Here is a 27,332-nt window from a genome sequence, read left to right on the forward strand (position 1 = left end):
TGCGGCTTTTTCCCAGAAGCTTGAATCTGATGTGGGCATTTACATGCTCCCTGCTTTTGTTTTGCAGTTTAGCTGAACGATTGATGTTCTTCAGGTCACTGTACCCCCAAGGCTCAGATTTTATAAAAAGCAGGCAAGGCCAGCAATACAGGCGGCTTGATGAAAGGCTTCCTGTTAACCAGCTATAATTTTGATACCAATTGGTATTGAACACCCTCACCTTTTCATCCTTCTTCATGAAACTGATATCAGGCAGAGGTCGACCCTTGGTTTTAATTTGTTCCTTTTCCGTGTACACCAGAGAATGAAAGTGTTCTTAACACAAACTCTCTCATAATGCTCTGCGGCACAACCCCAATACAACGCACTAGGTCCGTTCTCTGATCCTAATCCTATGATTGGATGGACAACATGTCAGTCCATACTGAAAAAGCTTTGATTGGTTGAAGGGGGTACTCCGGAAGTGGTCATAATTACTATGTAGGTCTATGGAAGGTGGTGAGACCTACAAGCCTCTTAGGTTTGTATTGAAGTCAATGTACCCAGAGGAGGACAGAAGCTAGCTGTCCTTCGGCTACACCATGGTGCTACCCCAGAAAGTGCTGTTGAAGGTACTATACCTTCATTGCAAAACAGTGTGTTTTAATAAATTATTTGGTGACATATTAATATATTTAGTATCGTTTTATTTAACAAGGATAACTTTTTTAATGTTTCATTATTTTTATTTTTATTACATTTCACTGAGGAGAATGGTCCTCCCCTTCCTCTTCTGAGGAGCCTCCAATGTTGGGTGTAGATTGATGAGGAAAAAAACTATTTAATCAATTTTAGAATAAGCCTGTAACATAACAAAAGTCAAGGGGTCTGAATACTTTCCGAATGCACTGTATGCATTTCAAAACTGTGCGAGAGAGGATCTGAAAGCAAACTGGTCAGGACCTCTGAGGCGACCTCATAGTCTGATGGTAAAAACATTGTCACAGAGAAGTGAAAGAAATTCCCCTCAACAACATCCTCAAAACCGTTTCCTCAGATCCCCATTTCAAGTCCAGGCGGCACTCGAGCAATAGTTTGAGCCCATGCTCAGGGCAGAACAGAAAGCACACTGTATAACACATTACAAAACAAGTCAGACACAAGGAAAGAGTCCATACCAAGGTGTACCCATTGTCTCACAAAGCATGGCAAGGTACATTTCTCAAAGCTAAAGTGAGATTCATGCACCACTTCCCTCAGCTCTGGGACACTTAGCTGTCACAGACACTTACAGAACCTGGCACAGATCATGAGCTCCATTCACTTAATGCAGCGTTATGCCTTGCAGAGATAAATCCCGTGAGCACTGCTGCACTTGCTTTGTTGGCAGCCACTCAGTCTGTGTATACCTGGTGAGCAGCACAGTTAGATGTGGGAGTGACTGTTAGCCTATTCGTGGGTGCTTTTATATATATATAAAAAGTGGATTTTACCAAAAAGTGGAAAAGAGAATAATAATATATTGTTTCTAATGATGTCAACTTTATTTCTCAACTCCTAATATTTTGCTAATTACACTCACTGGAGTATCTGACACAGGCTTTGATAAAAAAAATATATATATATAATAAAGATTTTTTAAAACAATATAAAAAAAATAATTAAAGGGCAACAATAAAACAACAGTAACGAGGCTATATACAGAGGATACCGGTACAGAGTCAATGAGCAGGTTAGTAGAGGTAATTGAGGTGATATGTACACTACTGTTCAAAAGTTTGGGGTCACTTAGAAATGTCCTTGTTTTTGAAAGGTGTTTTTTTTTTTTGTCCATTAAAATAACATGTTGGAAATGACTATTGTAGCTGGAAATGACAGATTTTTTTAATGGAATATCTACATAGGTGTACAGAGGCCATTATCAGCAACCATCACTTCTGTGTTCCAAAGGCAGGTTGTGTTAGCTAATCCAAGTTTATCATTTTAAAAGGCTAATTTATCATTAGAAAACCCTTTTGTAATTATGTTAACACAGCTGAAAACGGTTGTTCTGAGATTTATATTAGTTGAGTATCTGGAGCGTCAGCATTTGTGGGTTCGATTACAGGCTCAAAATGGCTAGAAACAAATAACTTTCTTCTGAAACTCGTCAGTCTATTCTTGTTCTGAGAAATGAAGGCTATTTCATGCGAGAAATTGCCAAGAAACTGAAGATCTCGTACAACGCTGTGTACTACTCCCTTCACAGAACAACGCAAACTGGCTCTAACCAGAATAGAAAGAGGAGTGGGAGGCCCTGGTGCACAACTGAGCAAGAGGACAAGTACATTAGAGTGTCTAGTTTGAGAAACAGACGCCTCACAAGTCCTCAACTGGCAGCTTCATTAAATAGTACCCGCAAAACACAACTCTCAACGTCAACAGTGAAGAGGCGACTCCGGGATGCTTGCCTTCTAAGCAGAGTTCCTCTGTCCAGTGTCTGTTCTTTTGCCCATCTTAATAATTTATTTTTATTGGCCAGTCTGAGATATGGCTTTTTCTTTGCAACTTTACCTAGAGGTCCAGTTTTCAGCTGTGCTAACATAATTGCAAAAGGGTTTTCTAATGATCAATTAGTGCCTTGACACCAAGGAAATTGAAGCTCTCAACCTGCTCCACTTCATACCCGTCGATGAGAATGGGGGCATGCACGAACCTCTTTTTCCTGTGGTCCACGATCATCTCCGTTGTCTTGATCACATTGAGGGAGATGTTGCTATCATGGCACCACACAGCCAGGTTTCTGACCTCCTCCCTATTGGGGAGGAGGTCAAAATAATTAAAAACTATACACCAAATCTATTCATTTTAAAATGATTAGTTCTCCTTGCCATTATCATTCACCTGATGATAAGACAATACATTATTGGGGGTCCCTGGGTCACCATTTTGCCTGAGAGGGGGACCCTCTGCAAGAAAAGGCTGAAGACCTCTGCTATACAACAAGAAAATATAAAATATTCCACTTTACAACTGTGGCCAAATGACTGATATGCAGAGCTTTGAAAGGGTGTGGGGGGGAATCATGACCTGCCTAAAATTACCCCTTTATGACCAGAAAATGAGTTGTTCATCATCAAGCTTTTCCATAACTGCGGTAGCCTACAGTCGCACAGCCCTCTGAATTCCCTTGGGGGAAATGTCTTAATTGGAAATATTCTGTGGTCCAACTTGTTTTTCCTGAACAGCGGAGCCAAGTACACGGGGAGAAAAAGACGGTGAGTTCTAAGACATGGAGCGCTGTCATTTTAGACCAAACGGAGCCGTCTGGCAAAGGCACCAAACAGGACTTTCCAACCCTGCTGCCAGACAAGTTACTGTAATAACGGTTGCCAGTTATTTAAAAGGTTAAACGACAAAACTCCTCAGGAGGAATACAACCTTGTCCCTTGATCACAGCACAACTCCTGCTGAGATTGAAACAAGTCCTGCTGAGACTAAGGGTGTCTTAATATGGACACGTATGCACGTCTACATTGTATGTTGATCTGTATTGTTACCTTGAAATAGTAGCCTAAGTGTTATTAAATGATTTCATTATGATTTATTGGAAGATAATGATAACGCCTACAGTCCCTATTTTTCCTGACCTTCTTGGGGAAATTGGCCAGTCGTTCCCCAAAAGAGGGCGCCATTACCGTCCAATCAAGCGCTAAGAAGGTCCTACTTGTACCACCCATCAGCAGAGGGACGCATGGTTGGCTATATCTTGACTGTAATTACAAAATATTTTCACACAAGTCTCGTGCAAATAATAAATGCATACTAGTATTTTTAGGAAAAGACAGAAATATTAGACAATTCAATATCAGACATTAGCATAAGTCATTAGGAGCGCGCAAAGTGAGCGCACAAGCAGTTTATGACCGATAAGTAAAGCGTGTTTTCAACAGATTTTATGGTTGATTGTTAAAAAAAAAGTTGAATGAAAGAAACTGCCTTAGAGTGTGATATGTCCCTGTTGTGTGTCACAAAAAAGGCCATTACTATGCAGTTATTGGTGGATACCATATTCCAGAATAGAGAATACGCGCATCAACTGCGAGTCTGGCACGGCATTGTTGTGGGACTGGTGGTTTGCACTGACTGTCAAAAGCAAAACACTATATTGGTGGTGGTGAATTGGTGTGACGAGGGAGCGGGGGCAGCTCACCATCCTCTCTGAGAACGCAACTCACATTACACCTCCTCTTTCCCGGGTAGGAATGAGACCTATGTTTGCGGAGCTGGGATGACCTCAATATTTTGAACCGTGTTGCTTGTTTTAGTGGTGGCTATGGTCCTCTCTCACTCACTCACACACACATACACACACAAACAAAACACCACACATCATATTTGCCGTTTGTAAACCAGCGAACAGCGCAGACAGGTTTTTCTCTGCAAAAGGCTGTCTTGCAGACTACACTCGAGAAGAGTTACGGAGTGGAGTCTACGTTTTGGACACCCTACGACTTTGGTGTATAGAAAATACATTCTAAAAAGAGGAGCAGTGCAATCAGTCGTGAATCTCGGATATGTCGGGGGTGAAAATATTCAACCTTGTTGTTGGAGTTGTTTTAGTTTTGCAGTCTCTTGGAAATGCGTTTCAAGTGCCTGGAGGGGACCTGACAAACGGTAAGACCTCACACTACCTAATATTTGCATCATGAAGACCTCTCCATATTTGGAGAGACAATGATCAAATAAAACACTATGCATAATGTCCTGTCGAGAAACGTTTACATTGCTTTATTTATTATTGCCAAGTGCGTTGTGGTGTAATATGGTTCAATATGGTGCCATTTTTTTCACTATAGCTCTAATGGTGTACAACAATGAAACGAGGTTATTTGTAGACGCTTTTACTCTATATTTTACTGTCTTTAAGATTGCCAGAAAATGTTTTGTATGGTAAAGACCAACTTATATGATCACCTAGACTATATAGTTTTGATTAATGCTGTGATATTGCGATTTACAAAAAATCTAACCATCCGCATCCATGACCACCAGAAATAATGTCCATGTTTTTTTTATCACGTTGTAAATGGGTTATAAAGATTTGTGTGGTTGATGAGATTCGTGGCGTGCGTCCGTGTGTGTGTGCTGCGCGCGTCCGCGTTTGAAGACTGCTGTTATTGAATGTGTGCAAGCTATTGTTCTCTGCTATTTTTATTTCAGTGATCGATCCAGCTGTTATATAGGCTATGTCAGAGACTTTATTAGTCTTACTATAAAAATGAGCACAGCACAGCCTATGTCCCAACGTGCTGTCATACTTATTTATATAATAGTATATTGTAAGAAGTGTTGAACTTGTTTTTTTTCTTCTCGTTTTTCATGATCACATTTAATGTTTTAAATGTATTAGATGTGATTCATGAAGGGCTCGATGAATATAGCCATCTAGGGTAGGATTTTTGAAAATCAAATAAAAACGTTTTACATTGTGGTATCCTATAAAATCCAACAACCTGCAGTCTTTGGCCCAACTATCATGTTCACAAAATCCTTCAATAAATGATTGTCTCCATGATAGGAAATAGCAATAGGGTTTTGGCAGTGGTGCACCCCTCGAACCATCTGAGTTTAAGTGACTGGAGTGCACTTTAAGACTGGTCCCAGATAAGACCAGGCCCTGGCAGTGGTAGTGCTGTCTGGGGGGACGACGACGACTGGCCTTTCCTCTTGTGCTTCTCCATTGTTCCTCAAGCAAGGTGGGAGGTCAATGGCATCAGATTTCCATTACACAAAGTAATCAGTGCAGCTTTTTATTATTTCTATTACAGCATATTGGATGACTGTCATTCGTATTCCATTCACCCAGTTCAATGTAAAAGTGATAGGTTTAGGCTACTACATGATATTCAAAATGTCCCTATACCCATCATGAGGTTGCTACAACCTAGCCAATGAATGAAAGTTTACAACGTAAGTGCACACAGGTTGAGAGAAAAATTTGAGGTTACAGACAGTGACACATTCAATGCCGCCTTGCACACTCTTGCCATCTAGCTGATATAGGGTGTAATCATTAGTCCAACAGTTGCAAACGAGAGTTTCTATTGGACAAATTCAGGTATGTTCATTCCCGTTTTGTTCCATTTGCTTCCGTTTAAGAAACGTTTTTCAACAGAATCTGTGGAATTAATACACCGTTGATCACGTGTAAACACAGTTCACTTTCATAGCAACCACGTTGTATTCCTTCTCGCATCTATGCACTCTCCTCCTCTCACCTTGTCCCTTTGCTTCTGGACTTCAATGCACAACACATCAGGTGAAAAAACCTTTCCAAGCCAAAACATATCATAACCGCCACACATAGCCTACATCGTTGTCACCATATTAGCTAAAGTAACGTCATAGTCAACATAGCTAATAGAACTAATACAATCATGCAGTAACGTTACAGTTTACAGTGAGTAAGCAGTTACACCAGTGGGCCCAGGTGGCAATAAATTAGTAAAACCAAAAGCTTACCATGACTTGGAAGAGTTCCAGTATTGTGTTGGATAGTCATAGCCAGCTAGCTAACATAGCATCCCTCTGTTTGAGCAGGTTGTTTGAGTACGCTAAACTAGCTAACTGCATTTGCTAGCTAAGTAAGTGATACTGAAATTGAAAAAAAAATGACAATCTCTTTCGACCTCTATTTCTCTCTTGCTTCTCCTTCATTTTGGAGGAAATTAATTTGATCAAAACTGCTCTTTCTCTCTCTTTCAGTTAACTACTCACCACATTTGCACTGCAGTGCTAGTAAGCTGTAGCTTATTCTTTCAGTACTAGATTCATTTCCTGACCCTCGGTGGACAACATGTCAGTTCATGCTGCAAGAGCTCTGATAGGTTGGAGGACGTCCTCTTGAAGTTGTTAATTACTGTGTAAGTCTATGGAAGGAGTTGAGAACCACGAGCCTCCTAGGCTTTGTATTGAATTCAATGTACGCAGAGGAGGACAGAAGCTAGCTGTCCTCCAGCTACAACATGGTGCTACCATACAGAGTGCTGTTGAGGCTACTGTAGACCTTCATTGCAAAATAGTGTGTTTTAATCAATTATTTGGTGACGTGAGTATATTTGTTTTATCTAAAAAAGGATAACCTTTTGAATGTTTTAAACATTTTATTTTCATGAAATTCACTGAGGAGGATGGTCCTCCACTTCCTCCTCTGAGGAGCCTCCACTGCAAGTCATTGAATTACCTACTCCTTGAAATTTGTTGTCTAAAAAAAATATACATATATTGCTCAAAACATTTGATCCTTTAGTGTGTGGTCTCAAACCCAAACCCTAGGCAACACAGGGGAAAGGGGCTGATTTCAATGATTGACTTGGCATAGAGGAACTATGTCAATACTTTATCCACTTGATTAAAATACAAAATAGCTAGCAAGACGGAGATCACAGAGGTCATTTTTAATGAGTGAACTTCGCAAGTGGCTAGTTTACACCAACTACCTTACCTAAAACCACTGCAAAGGTTTTGCCTGCAAACTTGTTTTGAATCATGACGTTCTGCCTCGTGATTTGTTCGCAGATTTACATTTTTTCTCATTGACGAAGTTCCTCTATCCCAAAAGAGTCGCAGTGTTGCCTAGGGTTGGGGTTTCAAGACTATTTAGTGTGTGTACTTTACTATATTTATACTTGGGATATCATTTAACAGTAAAAGTTCAAACCTCACTGGAGGACGTCTGTTGTGGAGTGTAGAGAGATAAGATGTGCGGGTATTTAAGCTTTATGGGAGAGTTGCTCTTTCCTCTAAGTTTACCTAGAACAACCTGTACCAGTCTCCACTTCCAAAGTTCAACAACCACGCACTTTTAATCAATAACCATCATTTAGAGTATCAAGTATTGGTATTCCTGAAGGAGATGCACATCTTTACATTGAGTGAGGAAACTTGATAATCCACACTCTCCAGCATGGGTTCTAGTGGACAAGGTCATACTGTCCACCAGGGCCCTAGTGGGTGAGTCCACCTAGGGAAGACTACAATCTCCATAGGCCTCTAGTGGATGTATAGAAAAGGTGGACTGTAATCAGGGTTTGACTGGTGCAGAGTTCAAAGTGCCACCATGGCTCATTGATAAGATGCAGATGAAATGAGGTCAGGAGATGAAGCAGGAATCTATAGGGGGGTTTATTGCACAGACATATGAGCACATGGGGAAAGGTTGCAGGATAACGTTGTCGTTTACTAGAGAAATTCCGGAGGGAGATAAACACATGTTAACACACAAGCACGACTGACAAGTGCAACAGGGATAAATAACACATGGATCTTACTATACATGGACTGACAGGAAATGAAAAGGATCTTTATATGAACATTTATACATGTTCTTCAATAATGGAAAGTACTCACTTGTCAGTCGCACACCACATGGAAAGGAAAACATAAGCTGGCTGCCCCCATGTATTCACCAGTAGGAACAAGGAAGAACGGAGCAAAAAAACTGTTGCTAATTAAATAGTCAATGGTGCTAATGAACAATGGAGACAGGTGAAGGCAGTGGCAAGGGAGGTGCGGGAAAACCAGAGGTGTGTTGAATTTGCTTGAACGTTTGCCACTTGGTGGAACGGTTTGTACTAAACGACACGTTTCTCCAAAATGTACGTTCCTGAACAGATTCTGAGGTACGTTTGCTCCCATTTGGTGAGTGTGGCGAGGTGTGGCTTGAAACAATGAGTGATGTATTTAAAGGGCAGTAGCCATGCTGACAGCGTTCCCCAACCCACAACCCAATCCCTCCCCCATTTTCAACTGGTTGTGTAGTACGGCATCGTTTCCGTTCATTTCAACACAGCCCATGAGCCTTTGTAACAGGGAAGACTCCAATCTCCACAGGGCTCTAGTGGTTGAGTGCACACTCTCAAGTTCACTTATTGAGAAGCATGCAACTGGGGAACCTTATGCCAACACTGGTTCTGTTTACAGACATGCTCCTGTTTCCCAGAGACTATTAATTGCTGCCAGGGAAATTTCATCACATATCGGATAGTGGTTGGAGAAATGTATGGTTCCTGACAGCGACAGTAAACTAAAGCCGCCTCTGTGTGTCTGTGGGCATTTGTGGAGAGCTCTTCTGAATGTGTGTCTTTATTTGAGAGAGAAAAACTACTATTAGTATGTGATTGTTTGAAATGTACGTGCACACACACAGCTTTGTTTTCGTGAAATTTCAGTGTGAAAATGTTTGACCATTCAAAATCATATTTTCCCTAACCGCTAAAATGTAACCCTTAACCTAACCCTAACCCCAAAAACCCTAACCCTAAACCCAACCTTTAACCCTAAACCTAACCCTAACCCTAACCTTTACCAAAAACCCTAAACCTAACCCTTAAGCTTAAAATAGCATTTGAACAAATTCAGGACCTGAAAAAAGTTATTGTTTTCCTACCTTATCAGGACATTCGGGTGAATGAATTGTTAAGACATTGTGGTCCTGATAATGTAGGAAAACAAGTACTCACACACACATACACATACACATACACACACACACATACATACACACACACACATACACACACACACACACACACACACACACACACACACACACACACACACAAGCACACACAAGCACACACAATAGATGTTGTGTTGTCTTTACTGCGCTATTCACCATGTCAGGTACTTTGTCTTGGTATATGGAGCCAATCAATCTCCTTGGGTCAGCCAGTGTTGCATGTGGATCATCTGACATTAGATCCTTGTTAGAATAATCAGGAGCTCACGTTCTATCTGGAGAACTCAGGATCTGGGCCTTTCAGAGATAAGGCGTGGATTAAAGTGTCACCCTGAGGTTATAGAATCAAATAATTAACACGCCATCGATTCCAACCACTACCCGTTTTTCCTCGAATGCAGCAAAGTTTTCTAACCTCAACAGTTACTAGCAAACACATGGAAAGGGATCTATCTGTCAACCTCTAAAAGGCTGGGAGAAATTCACAACTTCAGAGATCTTTCCAGGTGCTTCTCTCTCTGCCTCTGTTCTATATAGGGCGTTATTTTTAGAGTAGCTATCCAGTGAGGTGCATCCCATGTCAGAGCATTGACTGACCATATTTTACATTGTATGGCAGGGGATTTCAACTGGGGATCTGTAGCCCCCTAGGGGTCCGCTGAGTTACTGCAGGGAGTCCGCAAAAAAATATCGCTAGCAACAACAGAATAAACTAATGTTGAATTACATACCTACGGTAGAAAAAAAGATGTCAACTTTATTTTTCAACTACACACCATGGAGCCAATTACACTCACTGGAATATCTAACATAGGCTTTGAAAAAGCACATGTGAATAGGCTACCAATGCGGCATGTGCCTATGGCTGCTTGTAAGCTTTCTACACTTGGACATACAGTGCCTTGCAAAAGTATTCATCCCCTTTGGCGTTTTTCCTATTTTGTTGCAATACAACCTGTAATTTAAATGGATTATTATTTGGATTTCATGTAATGGACATCCACAAAATAGTCCAAATTGGTGAAGTTAAATTAAAAAAAAACGGCAAAGTGTGCATGCATATGTATTCACTCCCTTTGCTATGAAGCCCCTAAATAAGATCTGGTGCAACCAATTACCTTCAGAAGTCACATAATTAGTTAAATAAAGTCCACCTGTGTGCAATCTAAGTGTCACATGATCTTTCACATGATCTCAGTATATATACGCCTGTTCTGAAAGGCCCCAGAGTCTGCAACACCACTAAGCAAGGGGCACCACCAAGCAAGGGGCACCACCAAGCAAGCGGCACCATGAATACCAAGGAGCTCTCCAAACAGGTCAGGGACAAAGTTGTGGAGAAGTACCGATCAGGGTTGGGTTATAAAAAAAATATCTGAAACTTTGAACATCTCACGGAGCACAATTAAATCCATTATTAAAAAATGGAAAGAATGTGGCACCACAACAAACCTGCAAAGAGAGGGCTGCCCACCAAAACTCACAGACCAGGCAAGGAGGGAATTAATCAGAGGCAACAAAGAGACCAAAGATAACCCTGAAGGAGCTACAAAGCTTCACAGTGGAGATTGGAGTATCTGTCCATAGGACCACTTTAAGCTGTACAATCCACAGATCTGGGCATTATGAAAGAGTGGCCAGAAAAAAGCCATTGCTTAAAGAAAAAAATAAGGAAACGCGTTTGAAGGTACTCAGATGAGACAAAAATGTAGCTTTTTGGCCATCAAGGAAAACGCTATGTCTGGCGCAAGCCCTACACCTCTCATCACCCCGAGAATAACATCCCCACAGTGAAGCATGCTGGTGGCAGCATCATGCTGTGGGGATGTTTTCATCGACAGGGACTGGGAAACTGGTCAGGATTGAAGGAATGATGGATGGCACTAAGTACAGGGAGATTCTTAAGGGAAACCTGTTTCAGTCTTCCAGAGATTTGAGACTGGGACTAAGGTTCACGATCCAGCAGTGACCCTAAGCATACTGCTAAAGCAACACTCGAGTGGTTTAAGGGGAAACATTTAAATGTCTTGGAATGGCCTAGTCAAAGCCCAGACCTCAATCCAATTGAGAATCTGCATCTTGAAAGTGGTAGGCATGTTGTGTAAATCAAATGATACAAACCCCCCCAAAAAATCTATTTTAATTCCAGGTTGTAAGGCAACAAAAATGCCAAGGGGGTGAATACTTTTGCAAGCCACTGTACATTTTTGCTATCACATGGCTAACCATCATTTAACCAGCTAAACAGCTGCTATTAGCGATAATGTGTTTGAAATAACCTTTCTAGCCAGTGCTGCGTTCACGTGCTTGTCGAAACCTGGACACTGCCGACTTGCTAACTGGTGTATAACTTCAACCAGTCGGAGATGTCATGGTTTCCTAGTTCCGACTAGCAATTGAACACGGCATAGGAGGCTATGTTAGAGTTTACACTTTCAATTATAATGTGGGGAGGTCAAAATAATTCAAAACAATCTACCAAATCTATTCATTTTAGAATGTTGATAACTTATCCTTGCCATTATCATTTACCTGATTATTAGACAAGACGTGCATTTATTTATTTTTTGCTAATATATGATGGGGGTCCCTGGGTTGCTAGTTTGCCTGGGACAGGGTCCCTGGGCAAGAACAGGTTGAAGACCCCTGTTTTATGGTGCGTAGAGTCTTTCTCCTTCCCTAGATAGTACATTAATAATAGACAGGGAGGTAAAAGACAAGAAATACGATAATGAGCATCAGCCGTGCACAGTAGATCACCTGCTGGGTGTTGATGAACGGTGGTGATTCAACATGTAGAATCATTGGAAAATTCATAGAAAATGATGGCCGATGATCTGTGGTCAGGGGCGATAGGACGGCCACCCGCTGCTTTAAACTGTCCGTCGGTGCAGTCTGTTTTGTCTCTATGGCTTTCCAATCTGAAGTTCACTGGTATCTGGGACCTTGTTGTGTACAAATCACGTGGAGACTTACTCACACACTCTGGTTCTGTCATTAGCCAGCATCCACAGCAGCAGAGGACAGGGAAAATAAACACATTTTATTGGCTACAGCCACACACGCACAGCAACACACACACACACACACACACACACACACACACACACACACACACACACACGCACGCGCACACTTCCTCTCATAGTTATCAGTGAGAGGAGCTGTGGCTTACATCTGGACGGCATTAGATGACCCCATGGGCTTAACACATTTCTTTGAAACATTCCCACTCATCCTCATAGCCATGTGATGTGATGCCTGTGGGGATGCCAGTGGCACGCTCACACTGATCAAAACAGAACGCGGAGGTATGATTTTGGGGTTAATTCTCACTCTGGTTCCCTCTCAGAGAGAGATAGTGTAGGCCACTTCAGTGTGTGCTGCTCGCTAACTATGTGGTCTGATTTAAATGCCTGCGTTGAGGACTGTCAATGTGCTAAGATTGGGGTTGTTTGTGGAATGCCATGTGGAAGTGGAGTGCTCTGTTGTATGGGATTCAGGGACAGTGTTGTTCAGTGCTGCGTTGTGCTATGCAGAGTTGAATGGGTTCTCAGTTAGCGAGTGACTTAACCATGACAGGCAGTTATCCACGACACTAGTTCTGGGACCCCTGCTTCTCATCCATCATAGTGCCACAGGCTGCCTCCGTTCTCACACACACACACACTGATACACACACTGACACACACTGACACAGACACACACAGATACAAGCCACACTTGTACGCACTCAGACACAGAGTTGATGCAGTGGTTTCTTAGCAGCGCCACACATAACCTTCAAAAAGCTAATACAGTTTTGACCTTCACGGCTAATACAGTCTATCGAACTTTTCTGGCGAGGTGTCTTCGGTGTCTTACTGGCAAAACTGGTCACAAAAGAGCTCTTTCTGTCTGTTCTGAAAGAAAATTATGTTGAGTCAGAAAGAGGAGAAGTGCGGGAAGTTTATAAGCCTTCTCGGAAGGAATTTCTCTCTCTTTCTCTCTCTCTCTCTCTGTCTCTCACTGCACATTCTCTATCTGGTCATAATGAACCAGGATGAGTGCCAAATGGCATCATATTCCCTATGCAGTGTACTACTTTTAACCAGGGCCAATAGGGCTGTTTGGGCAATTTGTGACTCAAGTCCAGTCGCTTTATTGGCTCTCTGAAGCTTCCATGAATGGGCGGACGGACGGGGGTGGGGTGGTTGGAGCCGAGGAATGGCTGGTGTGGGTCATTGTCTTTCTTTGCTCTATATATGGTGTCAAGCCCTTTATGCCACACAGGACCTCGAACGGTGCGGTCCCATACCGCAACAGGGCAACACCAGGCTCTCGCGTTGGTCACACCTCAGACCCTGTCATCTCGGGTCCACCCCTTCTCTCCGTGAAGAACCCGTCTGGATGTAGGGGGGTAGGGGACATGGGGTAGAGCACATGGGGTAGATCTTTAAGGGTAGAGCCAGAGAGAGAGAGAGGGGCGAGAGGTGCTCAATAGGTACAGAGACAAAGTAAAGAAGGCAGTGGTTAAGGAAACCCGGTGCAGATAAGCTGCTCTTTATGTACAGCTATTGTCTTCCGTGCCGTTTCCAGTCTCTTTCATGTCCGTCTCTGCCCTTTGTCTCACACAGTCATTTTCTTAGCCTTTTCTTAGAATTACAGTAATCACTCTCAGTGGGGCATGTTTTGTGCTTTAATCTTGTGTTTATTAGATAAATGTAAGCACTTAAGACTGGATTGGGTTGATTAGGCCCCCTATAAAATGTTGAGAAAGCAGGAATTGGTGGATTGAAGGATTGGTGTTGGCTATAAGTGACTTTTATTGAATAAACTGGATCTGAATGGGCTTAACTGAGTGCTCTCTCTGTTAATAGAACTGAATGGTTAGAATTCAATTCGCCATGCATGATAAACCTTTTGATAAACAGCCCAGCAGGAAAGGCTTATCATAGTCTATGACAACTGATCTCAGACCAGCCACCGAAACGGAGATGAATCCACAGGTAGAGCCTTATCTGTCGCCTGGCTGTCCCAGCAGCTGTACAATGCTTCCTTTGGCTCAGCTGGATAGTCTTAACAAGAAAGATAAATGTGTTTCTGAGATGGAAGGATTTTCACCAGGCTTTATTCGCATGCAGGGCAGATGTGAGTGTGGGATGACAAAGGAGGAGAGGAGATTTGGGGAGAGTGCACTCCCTTACCTCTCCCCCACACTCTGCTTTCTTTCCTGAGCATGCAATGGTACTAGTGTAGAGGGGTGATAGTGTGGAGTGAGTTAGGGATGGTAGTATGTAAGACCACATGGTAAAAGGGCATGGGCTATAAAGGGAAGTATGTTGCACCTGTATAGGCAGTACCTGAACACATCAGTCGTCCTGTCGGAGGAAAGACTTCTCCAAAAATGACACTTTTCCCGGAATTTTGGGGAAAAACATAATTTGAACCTACATTAATGAAGCGTTAGGAGCAACGTTGGATACGTTTCCTTGGTCCTACAGTCATTACATTGTCCGAGTACATAAAGGGGAGTGGGTAGTTCTTCAGACAGTGATACAGCGTTGCTTTGATCTTAGCTAAAGCAACATCTTAAAGCAGCCAGCCAGTCACAGAGAGATTAAGGAGCATGGCTCTGAAACATGATACACTTCAGCAAGTATAACACATATCCCCGAGTTAAACTAAGAGTCAGCTCAGCAGACTACTGGTTCTTACAAGAGCAGAGAGAGCAGCTTGCTGCCTCAGAGGAACTGTCTGCCTGTGTAACGGTATATCAGCCTGTGTTGTGTTGTCTACTTTGTATACTCCGTGTTAGTGGTCCCAGGTGGGTAGCGTCAGTTAGCACGCCGCCTCAATGAGGTAATGCATACAAAACGTATACTCACTCACGTATACTCATGACTGTTATTTGCTTTGGATAAAAGCGTTTGCCTGATGGCATATTATACAGTACCAGTCAAAAGTTTGGACACAAACTCATTCAAGGGTTTTTCTTTAGTTGTACTATTTTCTACATTGTAGAATAATAGTGAAGACATCACAACTATGAAACTATAACACATATGAAATCATGTAGTAACTAAACAAAGTGTTAAACAAGACAAATTAGAGATGCTTCAAAGTAGCCACCCTTTGCCTTGATGACAGCTTTGCACACTCTTGGCATTCTCTCAACCAGAGGTAGTCACCTGGAATGCATTTCAATTAACAGGTGTTAATTGAAATTTCTTGAAGTTCTTGAAATTTTCTTCAAGTGCAGTCGTAAAAACCATCAATCGCTATGATGAAACTGGCTCTTGAGGAACGCCATAAGTTCATTAGAGTTAACTGCACCTCAGATTGCAGTCCAAATAAATGCTTCACAGAGTTCAAGTAACAGACACGTCTCAACTTCAAGTGTTCAGAGGAGACTGCGTGAATCAGGCCTTCATGGTCGAATTGCTGCAAAGAAACCACTACTGAAGGACACCAAGAAGAAGAAGAGACTTGCTTGGGCCAAGAAACAAGAGCAATGGACATTAGACCGGTGGAAATCTGTCCTTTGGTCTGATGAGTCCAAATTTGAGATATTTGTTTCCAACCACCGTGTCTTTGTGAAACGCAGAATAGGTTAACGAATCATCTCTGCATGTGTGGTTCCCACTGTGAAGCATGGAGGAGCATGGCTAAAACAGCATGGCTATCACAGCATTCTGTAGCGATACGCCTCCCATCTGGTTTACATTTGGTGGGACTCTCATGTTTATCAGGACAATGACTCAACACACCTCCAGGCTGTGTAAGTGCTATTTGACCAAGAAGGAGAATGGTGGAGTGCTGCATCAGATCACCTGGCCTCCACAATCACCTGACCTCAACCCAATTGAGATGGTTTGGGATGAGTTGGACCGCAGAGTGAAGGAAAACAGACAACAATTGCGCAGCATATGTGGCAACTCCTTCAAGACTGTTGGAAAAGCATTCCAGATGAAGCTGGTTGAGAGAATGCCAAGAGTGTGCAAAGCTGTCATCAAGGCAAAGAGTGGCTACTGAAGAATTTAAAATCTGAAACATATTTTGATTTGTTTAACACTTTTTATGGTTACTACTGTATTCCTTATGTGTAATTACATAGTTTTGATGTCTTCACTATTATTCTACAATGTCAAAAATAGTAAGAATAAAGAAAAACTCTTGAATGAGTAAGTGTGTCCAAACTTTTGACTGGTACTGTCAATTTATCTTTTTATTAATGTTGTGGAACATAGATGGGACGCCGGGTTGTTTGTTTGGGACGGACCCCGTGGAGAGGGAAACCGAAAACGTCCTGTTAAGTGTGTGTCTGTGTATTTGTGTGCGTGTATGTGTGTGTGTATGTGTGTCTGTCTGTTTGTCTGTCTTTTCTCTCTCACTTTGTGTATGTGTGCGTTTCTGTATGTGCATATGTACACCACTCTCTCTCTCTCTCTCTCCATCTATTTTGTGTGTGTTTAGTGTTGACAGTTGTACACCACTCTCTCTCTCCATCTCCCTCTCTCGTGCTCCGTTTTGTGTGTGTTGTGTTGACAGTTATATACCGCTCTCTCTCTGTCTCTGTATTTCTCTCTTTCTCTCTCTCTCATAATTCAATTCAGTTCCATTCAAAGGGGCTTTATTGGCATGGGAAACATGTGTTTACATTTCGAAAGCAAGTGACTCTGTCTCTCTAACTATCTCTCTCTTTGTGTGTTTGGTGTGTGTGTTGAGTGTTGATAGTCATGGGAGAGTGTGGAGTGTTGAATAACCGCTCTGGGTGTTTCATGAAGGAGGGCCAGGGCCTTCAGGGGCCTTTCAGTGTGCCCAGGCATGCTGAACGGAACACAAAGGGCCAGGGAAGGACCATCTCACCACGGCATGTCAGCAGGCTTCATTTCCCCAGCCCAGCGGGAGCAGTGGCTCCCCTTTGTACCAGACCAAGCTGTGTCACTATCTGGGGATAACAACATGCTGCTCTACATGTCTTTGTAGCATGTGTGTGTGTGTGTGTGCGTGCGTGTAAGAGACAGAGTATTTAGGTGTGTGTTTGGTGTTGTCATTCTCTCAAAGTTTTATTTTCCTCTCTCTCTCTCTTCTCTTCTCCAGCACTTAATAGCCTTTTCTGTAAAGTTCAACAGAAACCTCTCTCCTGATCCACTGCCAACTGTATCCTGATCTGTTATTTGAGTTTTAATATCAAACTCGAAATGATAATCATCAGTTATTTTCATATCTCATTTTTTTATTTTTTTTCCCTTTGCTGTAATATGACATGAAACCTGCCAGGAATAATAATTCAGTGTAAAGGTAGAAAGGTTTCCAACAAAGTTCCAAGGGTATTCCGCTTGCCAGCTTCTCACTTAGAGTTGTTCTACTGTTGATGCTGCTCTGTACTCAGCAATATTAGTGGTAAAGATGTTTTGAACTGTCTGCAAGTCCAAGCAGAACTATGGGATTGCTCCGTTCTGAGAGCAACAACACCAGTCGTTGTTTCTGTGCCTGGAAAGAGGCTGTGTTGCTGGCCAAATGTCTCTCCCTCTCCCAAACAAACTCATCCTTACAACCAGCAAACATGCCATGTGGCAATAACAGTCAATGAATGTGTCTTGGGTTAAAAGAAAATCATTCACACTACCACAAGTACATTTTTGGGGGTCAGAAATGGGGAGGACAGATGCTGAAATCAAAGTCATGTTTTTGTGAACTACCACCTCTGTCAGCAAATGGGTAAATATGGTCTCTCTCTATAACTTTTAAGACATTTTCCTTACGGATAACAAGGACGATTCCCATAGTCAGTTAGCTTTGAGATGATATTTCATTGTCATATGGGTGTTTACTGTATGGGTGTAATTTTGGTCGTCGTCAGATTCTCCATTCACAGAGATGGGCGGGTGCTCCTCTTCATGTCATTTGTGTTAAATTGATTTGATGGAGTACTAGATGCAGCAGAAAATAAATGAGCTCCGATTTAGTGTCTGCCTGCCTCTGGGGGAGAACTGAGAAAGTGTGTCGCCTGTCGTGTGTGTGGGAAAGCAAGAGGAAAACGTTTGTTTGGTCATTTGTTTGTGCATACTGTATACTGCGGGCTAAATGACTAGATGGATTACGAGCGCAGCTCTGCTTGTAGGGGCTCCAAAGTTAGGCTTGGAGTTTTCCCTAGTCACAGGGCTAGAAAAAAACTCCTGTCCCTAAAAGTGTGATAGTTTCACTGGTGATCTACTTAGTGGTTGTTGTTTTGGTGTAGGCCAGCAGATCAGGAGATACTTAGTGCTCTGAGGAGCTGCCTGGAAAGGGTTCAAGGACTCTCCCATCAGCCAACAGTGTTTGTTTGAGCGAATGCTCACTGCCTGGCGCTTCTGATCTGTCCTGATGTTTCCCAGCTGTTGGGACCCTGCCCCTGTCTAAATGGGTCTCAAATGGCACCCTAGTCCCTATACTACTTTGGACCATGACCCATAGGGAATGGGATGCCATTTGGGACATGGTCTGTCGGCAGAGAACTCATCCCTCCCTCCCCACAATCCACAGGATGTGTGTTTCTCTTGGACTCTCACTCAAACCAAATATCTACTCTGGGATTCTTACTTAGCCTAATGATCATTAACTTAATGATTAGAAATATTTACACAATGTAGAGGAGTGATCAACCTCTGGCGGACATTATGACACCATGGCAAAAAAAAGAAAAATTAAGCAAAAAAAACTTCCCTGGGAGTCTTTCGTTAACACGATGACTGTGATTGTTTACCTGAGTCGCATTCGAAAAAGGAAAATGACCGTTTCTTATTATATAAGTTCAGGCTAGAGAGCTGCATTGCACCTGCGTGTCCCGACAGAAAGTATTGGGTCACCGTCAGTATATTTCAAGCACCTCTTTGTCGCACTAATCACACACGCTCATAGGATAATTATGCTGCAAGTTCAGTAGCCTTCCTCTCTTCTCTTGGGTGTGCGAGAGAAAATATGCTTCTGCGTGGTGCCAATGAAATAGCCTGTAGGCTATATGCATGATCAGAGAAGCATACACAGTTGTCTTTCCATGTTAATTAACTTCCTAAATATTATAGGCAATAGTTTAGGCTCCGACATCGACTGGAAATAAATATTGATAACACGTTTATTTTTTCTCTGCCTGCAAGATTGTGCAAGATTATTTCGAAACGGTTGTCTTATCTGTTTTGAGGGCAATTTGCATTATCGTTTGCATTAAAAACACCTCTGTTGAAATATTCATAAACTCTAATAGCCTAATCCTTGATGATTTATGTTCAGTATCCTATCTTTCTTCTCTTTTGCTGGGCGTGCGAGATCAAGTGCGCCTGTATGTGTAGTGTCAACTAAATAGCCTGTAGACTAGGATATATGGGCGGAGAAACACCGTGCAGTTGTCTTTAACTCCCCAAATGTGATAGGCTTTAGTTTAGACTCTGACATTGACTGGACGTGAATATATTTTACTCTGCTTGCAAATCGTCCTGCTCCTAAAAATTATACAAAATGTAGCTCAAGTCAGATAAGTGTCCACTCTCCTCCTATTTCCTGGCCCAACTCCACTCTGTTTCAAACTATGTCTACCCTATTGGCAGATGTAGGCCAATAATATCTATGGCCTAACATAATGGGTAAGAAAAATTCTGGGACCGGGGCTGCAAAGTAAACTACACATCTAAAATAACATTGCGGGACTGCGGTTGGGTTCGGAACCAGTTCCGATGGGTGTCGGACAAGAAGTCAGCGGAAACTGTCGGGCGCAGTATGAAAAGAAGCGGGGCGGGACGATTAAATCAGTCCCGTGCAGACCTCTAGTTCAGACATTCCCTCCCTGTCTCAGTCCGTTTCCTTCCGTTTGGTGCCTAATGTACAGTGGGGCAAAAAAAGTATTTAGTCAGCCACCAATTGTGCAAGTTCTCCCATCTAAAAAAGATGAGAGAGGCCTGTCATTTTCATCACAGGTACACTTCAACTATGACAGACAAAATGAGAAAAAAAATCCAGAAAATCACATTGTAGGATTTTTTATGAATTTATTTGCACATTATGGAGGAAAATAAGTATTTGGTCACCTACAAACAAGCAAGATTTCTGGCTCTCACAGACCTGTAACTTCTTCTTTAAGAGGCTCCTCTGTCCTCCACTCGTTACCTGTATTAATGGCACCTGTTTGAACTTGTTATCAGTATAAAAGACACCTGTCCACAACCTTAAACAGTCACACTCCAAACTCCACTATGGCCAAGACCAAAGAGCTGTCAAAGGATACCATAAACAAAATTGTAGACCTGCACCAGGCTGGGAAGACTGAATCTGCAATAGGTAAGCAGCTTGGTTTGAAGAAATCAACTGTGGGAGCAATTATTAGGAAATGGAAAACATACAAGACCACTGATAATCTCCCTCGATCTCTGGCTCCACGCAAGATCTCACCCCGTGGGGTCAAAATGATCACAAGAACGGTTAGCAAAAATTCCAGAACCACACGGACCTAGTAAATGACCTGCAGAGAGCTGGGACCAAAGTAACAAAGCCTACCATCAGTAACACACTACGCCGCCAGGGACTCAAATCCTGCAGTGCCAGATGTGTCCCCCTGCTTAAGCCAGTACATGCCCAGGCCCATCTGAAGTTTGCTAGAGAGCATTTGGATGATCCAGAAGAAGATTGGGAGAATGTCATATGGTCAGATGAAACCAAAATATAATTTTTTGGTAAAAACTCAACTCGTCGTGTTTGGAGGACAAAGAATGCTGAGTTACATCCAAAGAACACCATACCTACTGTGAAGCATGGGGGTGGAAACATCATGCTTTGGGGCTGTTTTTCTGCAAAGGGACCAGGACGACTGATCCGTGTAAAGGAAAGAATGAATGAGGCCATATATCGTGAGATTTTGAGTGAAAACCTCCTTCCATCAGCAAGGGCATTGAAGATGAAACGTGGCTGGGTCTTTCAGCATGACAATGATCCCAAATACACTGCCCGGGCAACGAAGGAGTGGCTTCGTAAGAAGCATTTCAATGTCCTGGAGTGGCCTAGCCAGTCTCCAGATCTCAACCCCATAGAAAATCTTTGGAGGGAGTTGAAAGTCTGTGTTGCCCAGCAATAGCCCCAAAACATCACTGCTCTAGAGGAGATTTGCATGGAGGAATGGGCCAAAATACCAGCAACAGTGTGTGAAAACCTAGTGAAGACTAACAAAAAACGTTTGACCTCTGTCATTGCCAACAAAGGGTATATAACAAAGTATTGAGATAAACTTTTGTTATTGACCAAATACTGATTTTCACCAAGATTTGCAAATAAATTCATAAAAAAATCCTACAATGTGATTTTCTTGATTTTTTTCCCCTCATTTTGTCTGTCATAGTTGAAGTGTACCTATGATGAAAATTACAGGCCTCTCTCATCTTTTTAAGTGGAGAACTTGCACAATTGGTGGCTGACTAAATACTTTTTTGCCCCACTGTATACGACCCGGATAAACCATGCATGTGGAATGCTGATGAAGATGTATGACAAGGATGGGAATCTCAACAACAGGAGTTTCTGGTAAAGGCTGTGTGGTTGCTGCCAAGTGCTCTCAGGCTCACGCCTCTTCTTACTGGCTGCCTGGGAGGCTTCCTGGAGCTCAACTCCGACACAGAGTCTTATTTTTAGGCTTTGTACTGTAAAGGTAGGTGTGTGCATGTGACTGGTAGTGACTGGCAGGAAGCTCTGCCCAGGTAACCGGAGACTTTCTCAGTGAGGCCTGTGTTAATCCTGTGGAATGCCCCGTGGCGTTTCTGAGAGTTAATTGTGTTCTGTGGAGAGATCATTTGTCCCCATTGGCACCCTACTTCCTTCATAGTAAAGTACTTTTGACCAGAGCCCATAAAGTGCCAGTTGGGACGTAGATTGGGTGCCATTTGGGACGCAAATTTGTACAGTCTGAGTTGAACAAACAACACCCCTCTTGAGCCATAGGTGTGGTAGAGTTTACACATGACTCAGAGGTCCACACTATTTCAATTGCACAGGAACACTAAATCAAAGTTTGTGGTGGAGTGAAGACATTTCATAATGAATTGGCTGGTCTGAATGAGAAACATTGGTTGTGAAAACATGGGTTGTTTTTCCTCGCAGCTAGCACCTTTATTTGCCTCAGGTTTTTGATGTTTTCAGCAATTGCCTTGGGCATGTGCTGTTGAATATTGGAAGGAGGATGTTCAAAGGCCGCTTTTGTGGTTTCCCTTTGCTTAACGTTTATTTAACCAGGTAAAACGAGCTGAATAGTATGCCTGGGTCTGTAGAGCTGTTCAAGGTTAGTGTATTTTCTAAGCAAGATACAGTTGAAGTCGGAAGTTCACAATTCCTGACATTTAATCCTAGTAAAAATGTCTTGTTTTTAGGCCAGTTAGGATCACCACTTTATTTGAAGAATGTGAAATGTCAGAATAAGAGTAGAGAGAATGATTTGTTTCATTCATCACATTACCAGTGGGTCAGACGTTTACATACACTCAATTAGTATTTGGTAGTGTTGCCTTTAAATGGTTTAACTTGGGGTCAAACGTTTTGGGTAGCCTTCCACAAGATTCCCACAATAAGTTGGGTCAATTTTGGCTCATTCCTCCTGACAGAGCTGGTGTAACTGAGTCAGGTTTGTAGGCCTCCTTGCTCGCACACGCTTTTTCAGTTCTGCCCACAAATTTTCTATAAGATTGAGGTCAGGGCTTTGTGATGGCCACTCCAATACCTTGACTTTGTTGGCCTTAAGCCATTTTGCCACAACTTTGGAAGTATGCTTGGGGTCATTGTCCATTTGGAAGACCAATTTGCGACCAAGCTTTAACTTTCTGACTGATGTCTTGAGATGTTGCTCCAATATATCCACATAATTTTCCTGCTTCATGATGCCATCTATTTTGTCCCCATGTGCAGTTGCAAACAGCAGTCTGGCTTTTTTATGGTGGTTTTGGAGCAGTGGCTTCTTCCTTGCTGAGCGGCCTTTCAGGTTATGTCGATACTGTGGATATAGAAACTTTTGTATCTGTTTCCTCCAGCATCTTCACAAGGTCTTTTGCTGTTGTTCTGGGATTGATTTGCACTTTTTGCACCAAAGTACGTTCATCTCTAGGAGACAGAATGCGTTTCCTTTCTGAGCAGTATGATGGATGCGTGGTCCCATGGTGTTTATACTTGCGTACTATTGTTTGTACAGATGAACGTGGTACCTTCAGGCATTTGGAGATTGCTCCAATGATGAACCAGACTTGTGGAGGTCTACAATTTTGTTTCTGAGGTCTTGGCTGATTTATGTCAAGCAAAGAGGCACTGAGTTTCAACTTAGTGTATGTAAACTTCTGACCCACTGGAATTGTGATACAGTGAATTATAAGTGAAATAATCTGTCTGTAAACAATTGTTGGAAAAATGACTTGTGTCATGCACAAAGTAGATGTCCTAACCAACTTGCCAAAACTATAGTTTGTTAACAAGACATTTGTGGAGTGGTTGGAAAACAAGTTTTATCGACTCCAACCTAAGTGTATGTAAACTTCCGACTTCAACTGTAAATGAAGAGGAGGTCACAGGACTAACCCTGTGTGCTAGGTCTTCATATGCATAGTGCACAACATGGGGAATCGGGTCCCATTTGTGACACACACTATGGGTCAGTTGTAATGTCCCTCTGGTCTGGTGTATATTTCAAGTGGTTTTGATGAGTGGGAAGTTCTCAGGTGGTGGTGAGCCACACTAATCTCATTCACAATACTCCTAATTGACTCTGATTAACTGTCTTTTGTCTACCTGGACCCCGGATGACACTAATTGCGATAGAGAGCAAATGAATCCTGGCAGATTAATTACGAATTCATTAGTCATGCCATTACACACCAGTAATTGATGCGCCCTCCTCCAATGAAGGGGCCACGACAGGTTGTAGACGTGACGTCACTCAACCATCAGTGCTGACTGGTCCGTGGGCGGTGAGGGGAAGAGGGCGTGGCTGGTGGGCAGAGATATCGGAGGACAGGCTCACCGTAAAGGCTGGAACAGAATACATGGAACAGCATCAAACACAAAGATGTGGTCTCCTTGTTTTTGATACCGTTTCCTTCAATCTGTAATCTTTTCCAGCCATTATTATTAGCCGTCGTCCCTCCCTCATCCACACCAGCCTCTATGATCTATGGGGACAGAGGATGACTCGTCTCTTAAAACATCCAGTTCCTGCTGAGCCTAGGGGGGTGTCTGGATGGAGATATTGATGAAGTGTCAGCCTGACTCTCTCCCTCTTGGGTTCTCTCCCTTCTGATAGCACTGCCGGGCAAAGTAGCGAAGGTGCCAATGCAATGTGCATTATCACGGCTCTGGCGTTGTGAGCTGCTAACCAAACTCCGTCTCGGCGCCTTTTATTCATGCAATAAATAAAGGTTTGTGGGGGATTTAATCCAAGATCTGTCGGTCTATCAATTTATCCTCTGTTTAAATCTTTTTGGCCCTAGCTTTGTAGGGCTGCCAGTAGGCCTATCAGAGGCGCCGGTCAAACATTAAGTGTCCAATCCAAAGAACTGTCTGCTCCTTGATGCATGCTGTACAAGTCTCGTCTATTGACTTTGGCTGAATATATCGACCAACCGATGAGGAGAAACGACATACATTTCTTGTTTGGCATTCTTTTTTGCCTTTCCCAGTAAGGGAAGTGTATGCTTTCTAAGCAAATGAGTGATTCTCTGATAACAACAAAATCCCCACTGTAGATGCTATTTCCCTTTTTCTGGATGAGATGTAAAAAATGTCCGCATGCAGAGAAGTCATTTTCCTGGCAACATTTTCCTCTGTGAGTTGTTGTGGAGATGAGACCAAACAGAGCCTGGAGAGAAATACAGATGCCGAAGGAACGACTGTTTTATTGTCTGCACATTATTTCTGGAAGTAATTAGGATTCAACAAACTAAATAGATGGATGAACACACAGAGCTTATTAAAAGGTCAGTCTCCCTCACTCGGATGGCATTGACTGACTCTCTCTGTGTGTGTGTGTGTGTGTGTGTGTGTGAGAGAGAGAGAATATTGAGTAGTCACTCTACACGGAGACATCCACAGCTGCCAAATATTGACGATGTTTCTCCTAACAGGTAAACTGATGGCACAGATGAGTTATTAGGGGATAATTCTTGAGAGAGCGATAGAAAGAGATGGATAAAGATGAGGGGGAGAAGACAGATGGTGAATGAAAGAGAGAAGAGAGCGATAGAGAGAGAGAGAGAGAGAGAGAGAGGGAGAAAGTATTTTCCTACTAGCACTGACTGCTGATAACTACTTTGAGGGAAAATGTATGTGTGGTACGTGGTTGTCTCACCCAGCTATCTTAAGATGAATGTTCCAATTTCAGTCGCTCTGGATAAGAGCATCTGCTAACTGACAAAAATGTATGTATTATTTATTTTCCTATATTTTCCTATATGCACTGCTGCTAACTATACTGAACAAAAATATACAATGCAACATGCAGCAATTTCAAAGAGTTTAGTGAGTTACAGGAAATCAGTCAGTATCTAGTGTGACCACCATTTGCCTCATGAAGCGTGACACATCTCCTTCGCATGGAGTTGTTCAGGCTGTTGGTTGTGGCCTGTGGAATGTTGTCTCACCCCTCTTCAATGGCTGTGCGAAGTTGCTGGATATTGGCATGAACTGGAACACGCTGTCGTTCACGTTGATCCAGAGCATCCCAAACATGCTGATTGGGTGACAGCTTACCAGAATTGTGTACAGATCCTTGCGAAATGGGCTATGCATTATCATGCTGAAACATGAGGTGAAGGTAGCGGGTGAATGGCACAACAATGGGCCTCAGGATCATTTCATGGTATCTCTCTGCATTCAAATTGCCATCGATAAAATACAATTGTGCATATTGTCCTTAGCTTATGTCTGCCCATATCATAACTCCCCTGCCACCAGTGGGCACTCTGTTCACAACGTTGACATCAGCAAACCGATTCCACACACAACGCCATCCACATGGTCTGCGGTTGTGAGGCCAGTTGGATGTACTGCCAAATTCTCTAAAACAACATTGGAGGTGGCTTATGGTAGAGATATGAACATTACATTCTCTGCCAACAGCTCTGGTGGACATACCTGCAGTCAGCATGCGAATCGCACACTCCCTCAACTTGAGACATCTGTAGCATTGTGTTGTGTGACAAAACTGCACATTTTAGTGTGGCCTTTTATTGTTCACAGCACAAGGTGTACCTGTGTAATGATCATGCTGTTTAATCAGCACCCTACAGTGCATTCGGTAAGTATTCAGACCCCTTTCTCCACATTTTGTTACGTTACAGCCTTATTCTAAAATGTATTCAATTGTGTTTGTTTTATCATCAATCTACACACAATACTCCATAATGACAGAGCAAAAAAAGGTTTTTGGAAATGTTTGCAAATGTATAAAAAAATGTACTGAAATATCACATTTACATAAGTATTCAGACCCTTTACTGAGTACTTTGTTGATGCACCTTTGGCAATGATTACAGCCTCGATTCTTCTTGGTTATGACACTACAAGCTTGGCACACCTGTATTTGAGAAGTTTATCCTATTCTTCCCTTCAGATCCTCTCAAGCTCTGTCAGGTTGAATGGGGAGCGTCGCTGCACAGCTATTTTCAGGTCTCTCCAGAGATGTTCGATCGGGTTCAAGTCCGGGCTTTGGCTGGGCCACTCAAGGACATTCAGAGACTTGTCCCGAAGCCCCTCCTGCATTGTCTTGGCTGTGTTCTTAGGGTTGTTGTCCTGTTAGAAGGTGAACCTTCGCCCCAGTCTGAGGTCTTGAGCGCTCTGGAGCAGGTTTTCATCAAGGATCTCTCTGTACTTTGCTCCG

At 42.6% G+C, this 27,332-nt stretch overlaps 1 protein-coding gene across 1 annotated transcript in view; it reads left to right on the forward strand.

Moving 5' to 3' along the window:
- Nucleotides 1-3,809: 3,809 nt before the first annotated feature.
- Nucleotides 3,810-27,332, forward strand: part of plxdc2 (plexin domain containing 2) — a 176,261-nt gene continuing 152,738 nt past the window's right edge. The window contains exon 1 of the mRNA XM_021562992.2: nt 3,810-4,635. Within this exon, the coding sequence (XP_021418667.1) occupies nt 4,536-4,635 (100 nt within the window). The 5' untranslated portion in view covers nt 3,810-4,535. The remainder of the gene's footprint in view (nt 4,636-27,332) is intronic.

Source organism: Oncorhynchus mykiss, chromosome 15 (genome assembly GCF_013265735.2).
Source record: "Oncorhynchus mykiss isolate Arlee chromosome 15, USDA_OmykA_1.1, whole genome shotgun sequence".
NCBI lineage: Eukaryota > Metazoa > Chordata > Actinopteri > Salmoniformes > Salmonidae > Oncorhynchus > Oncorhynchus mykiss.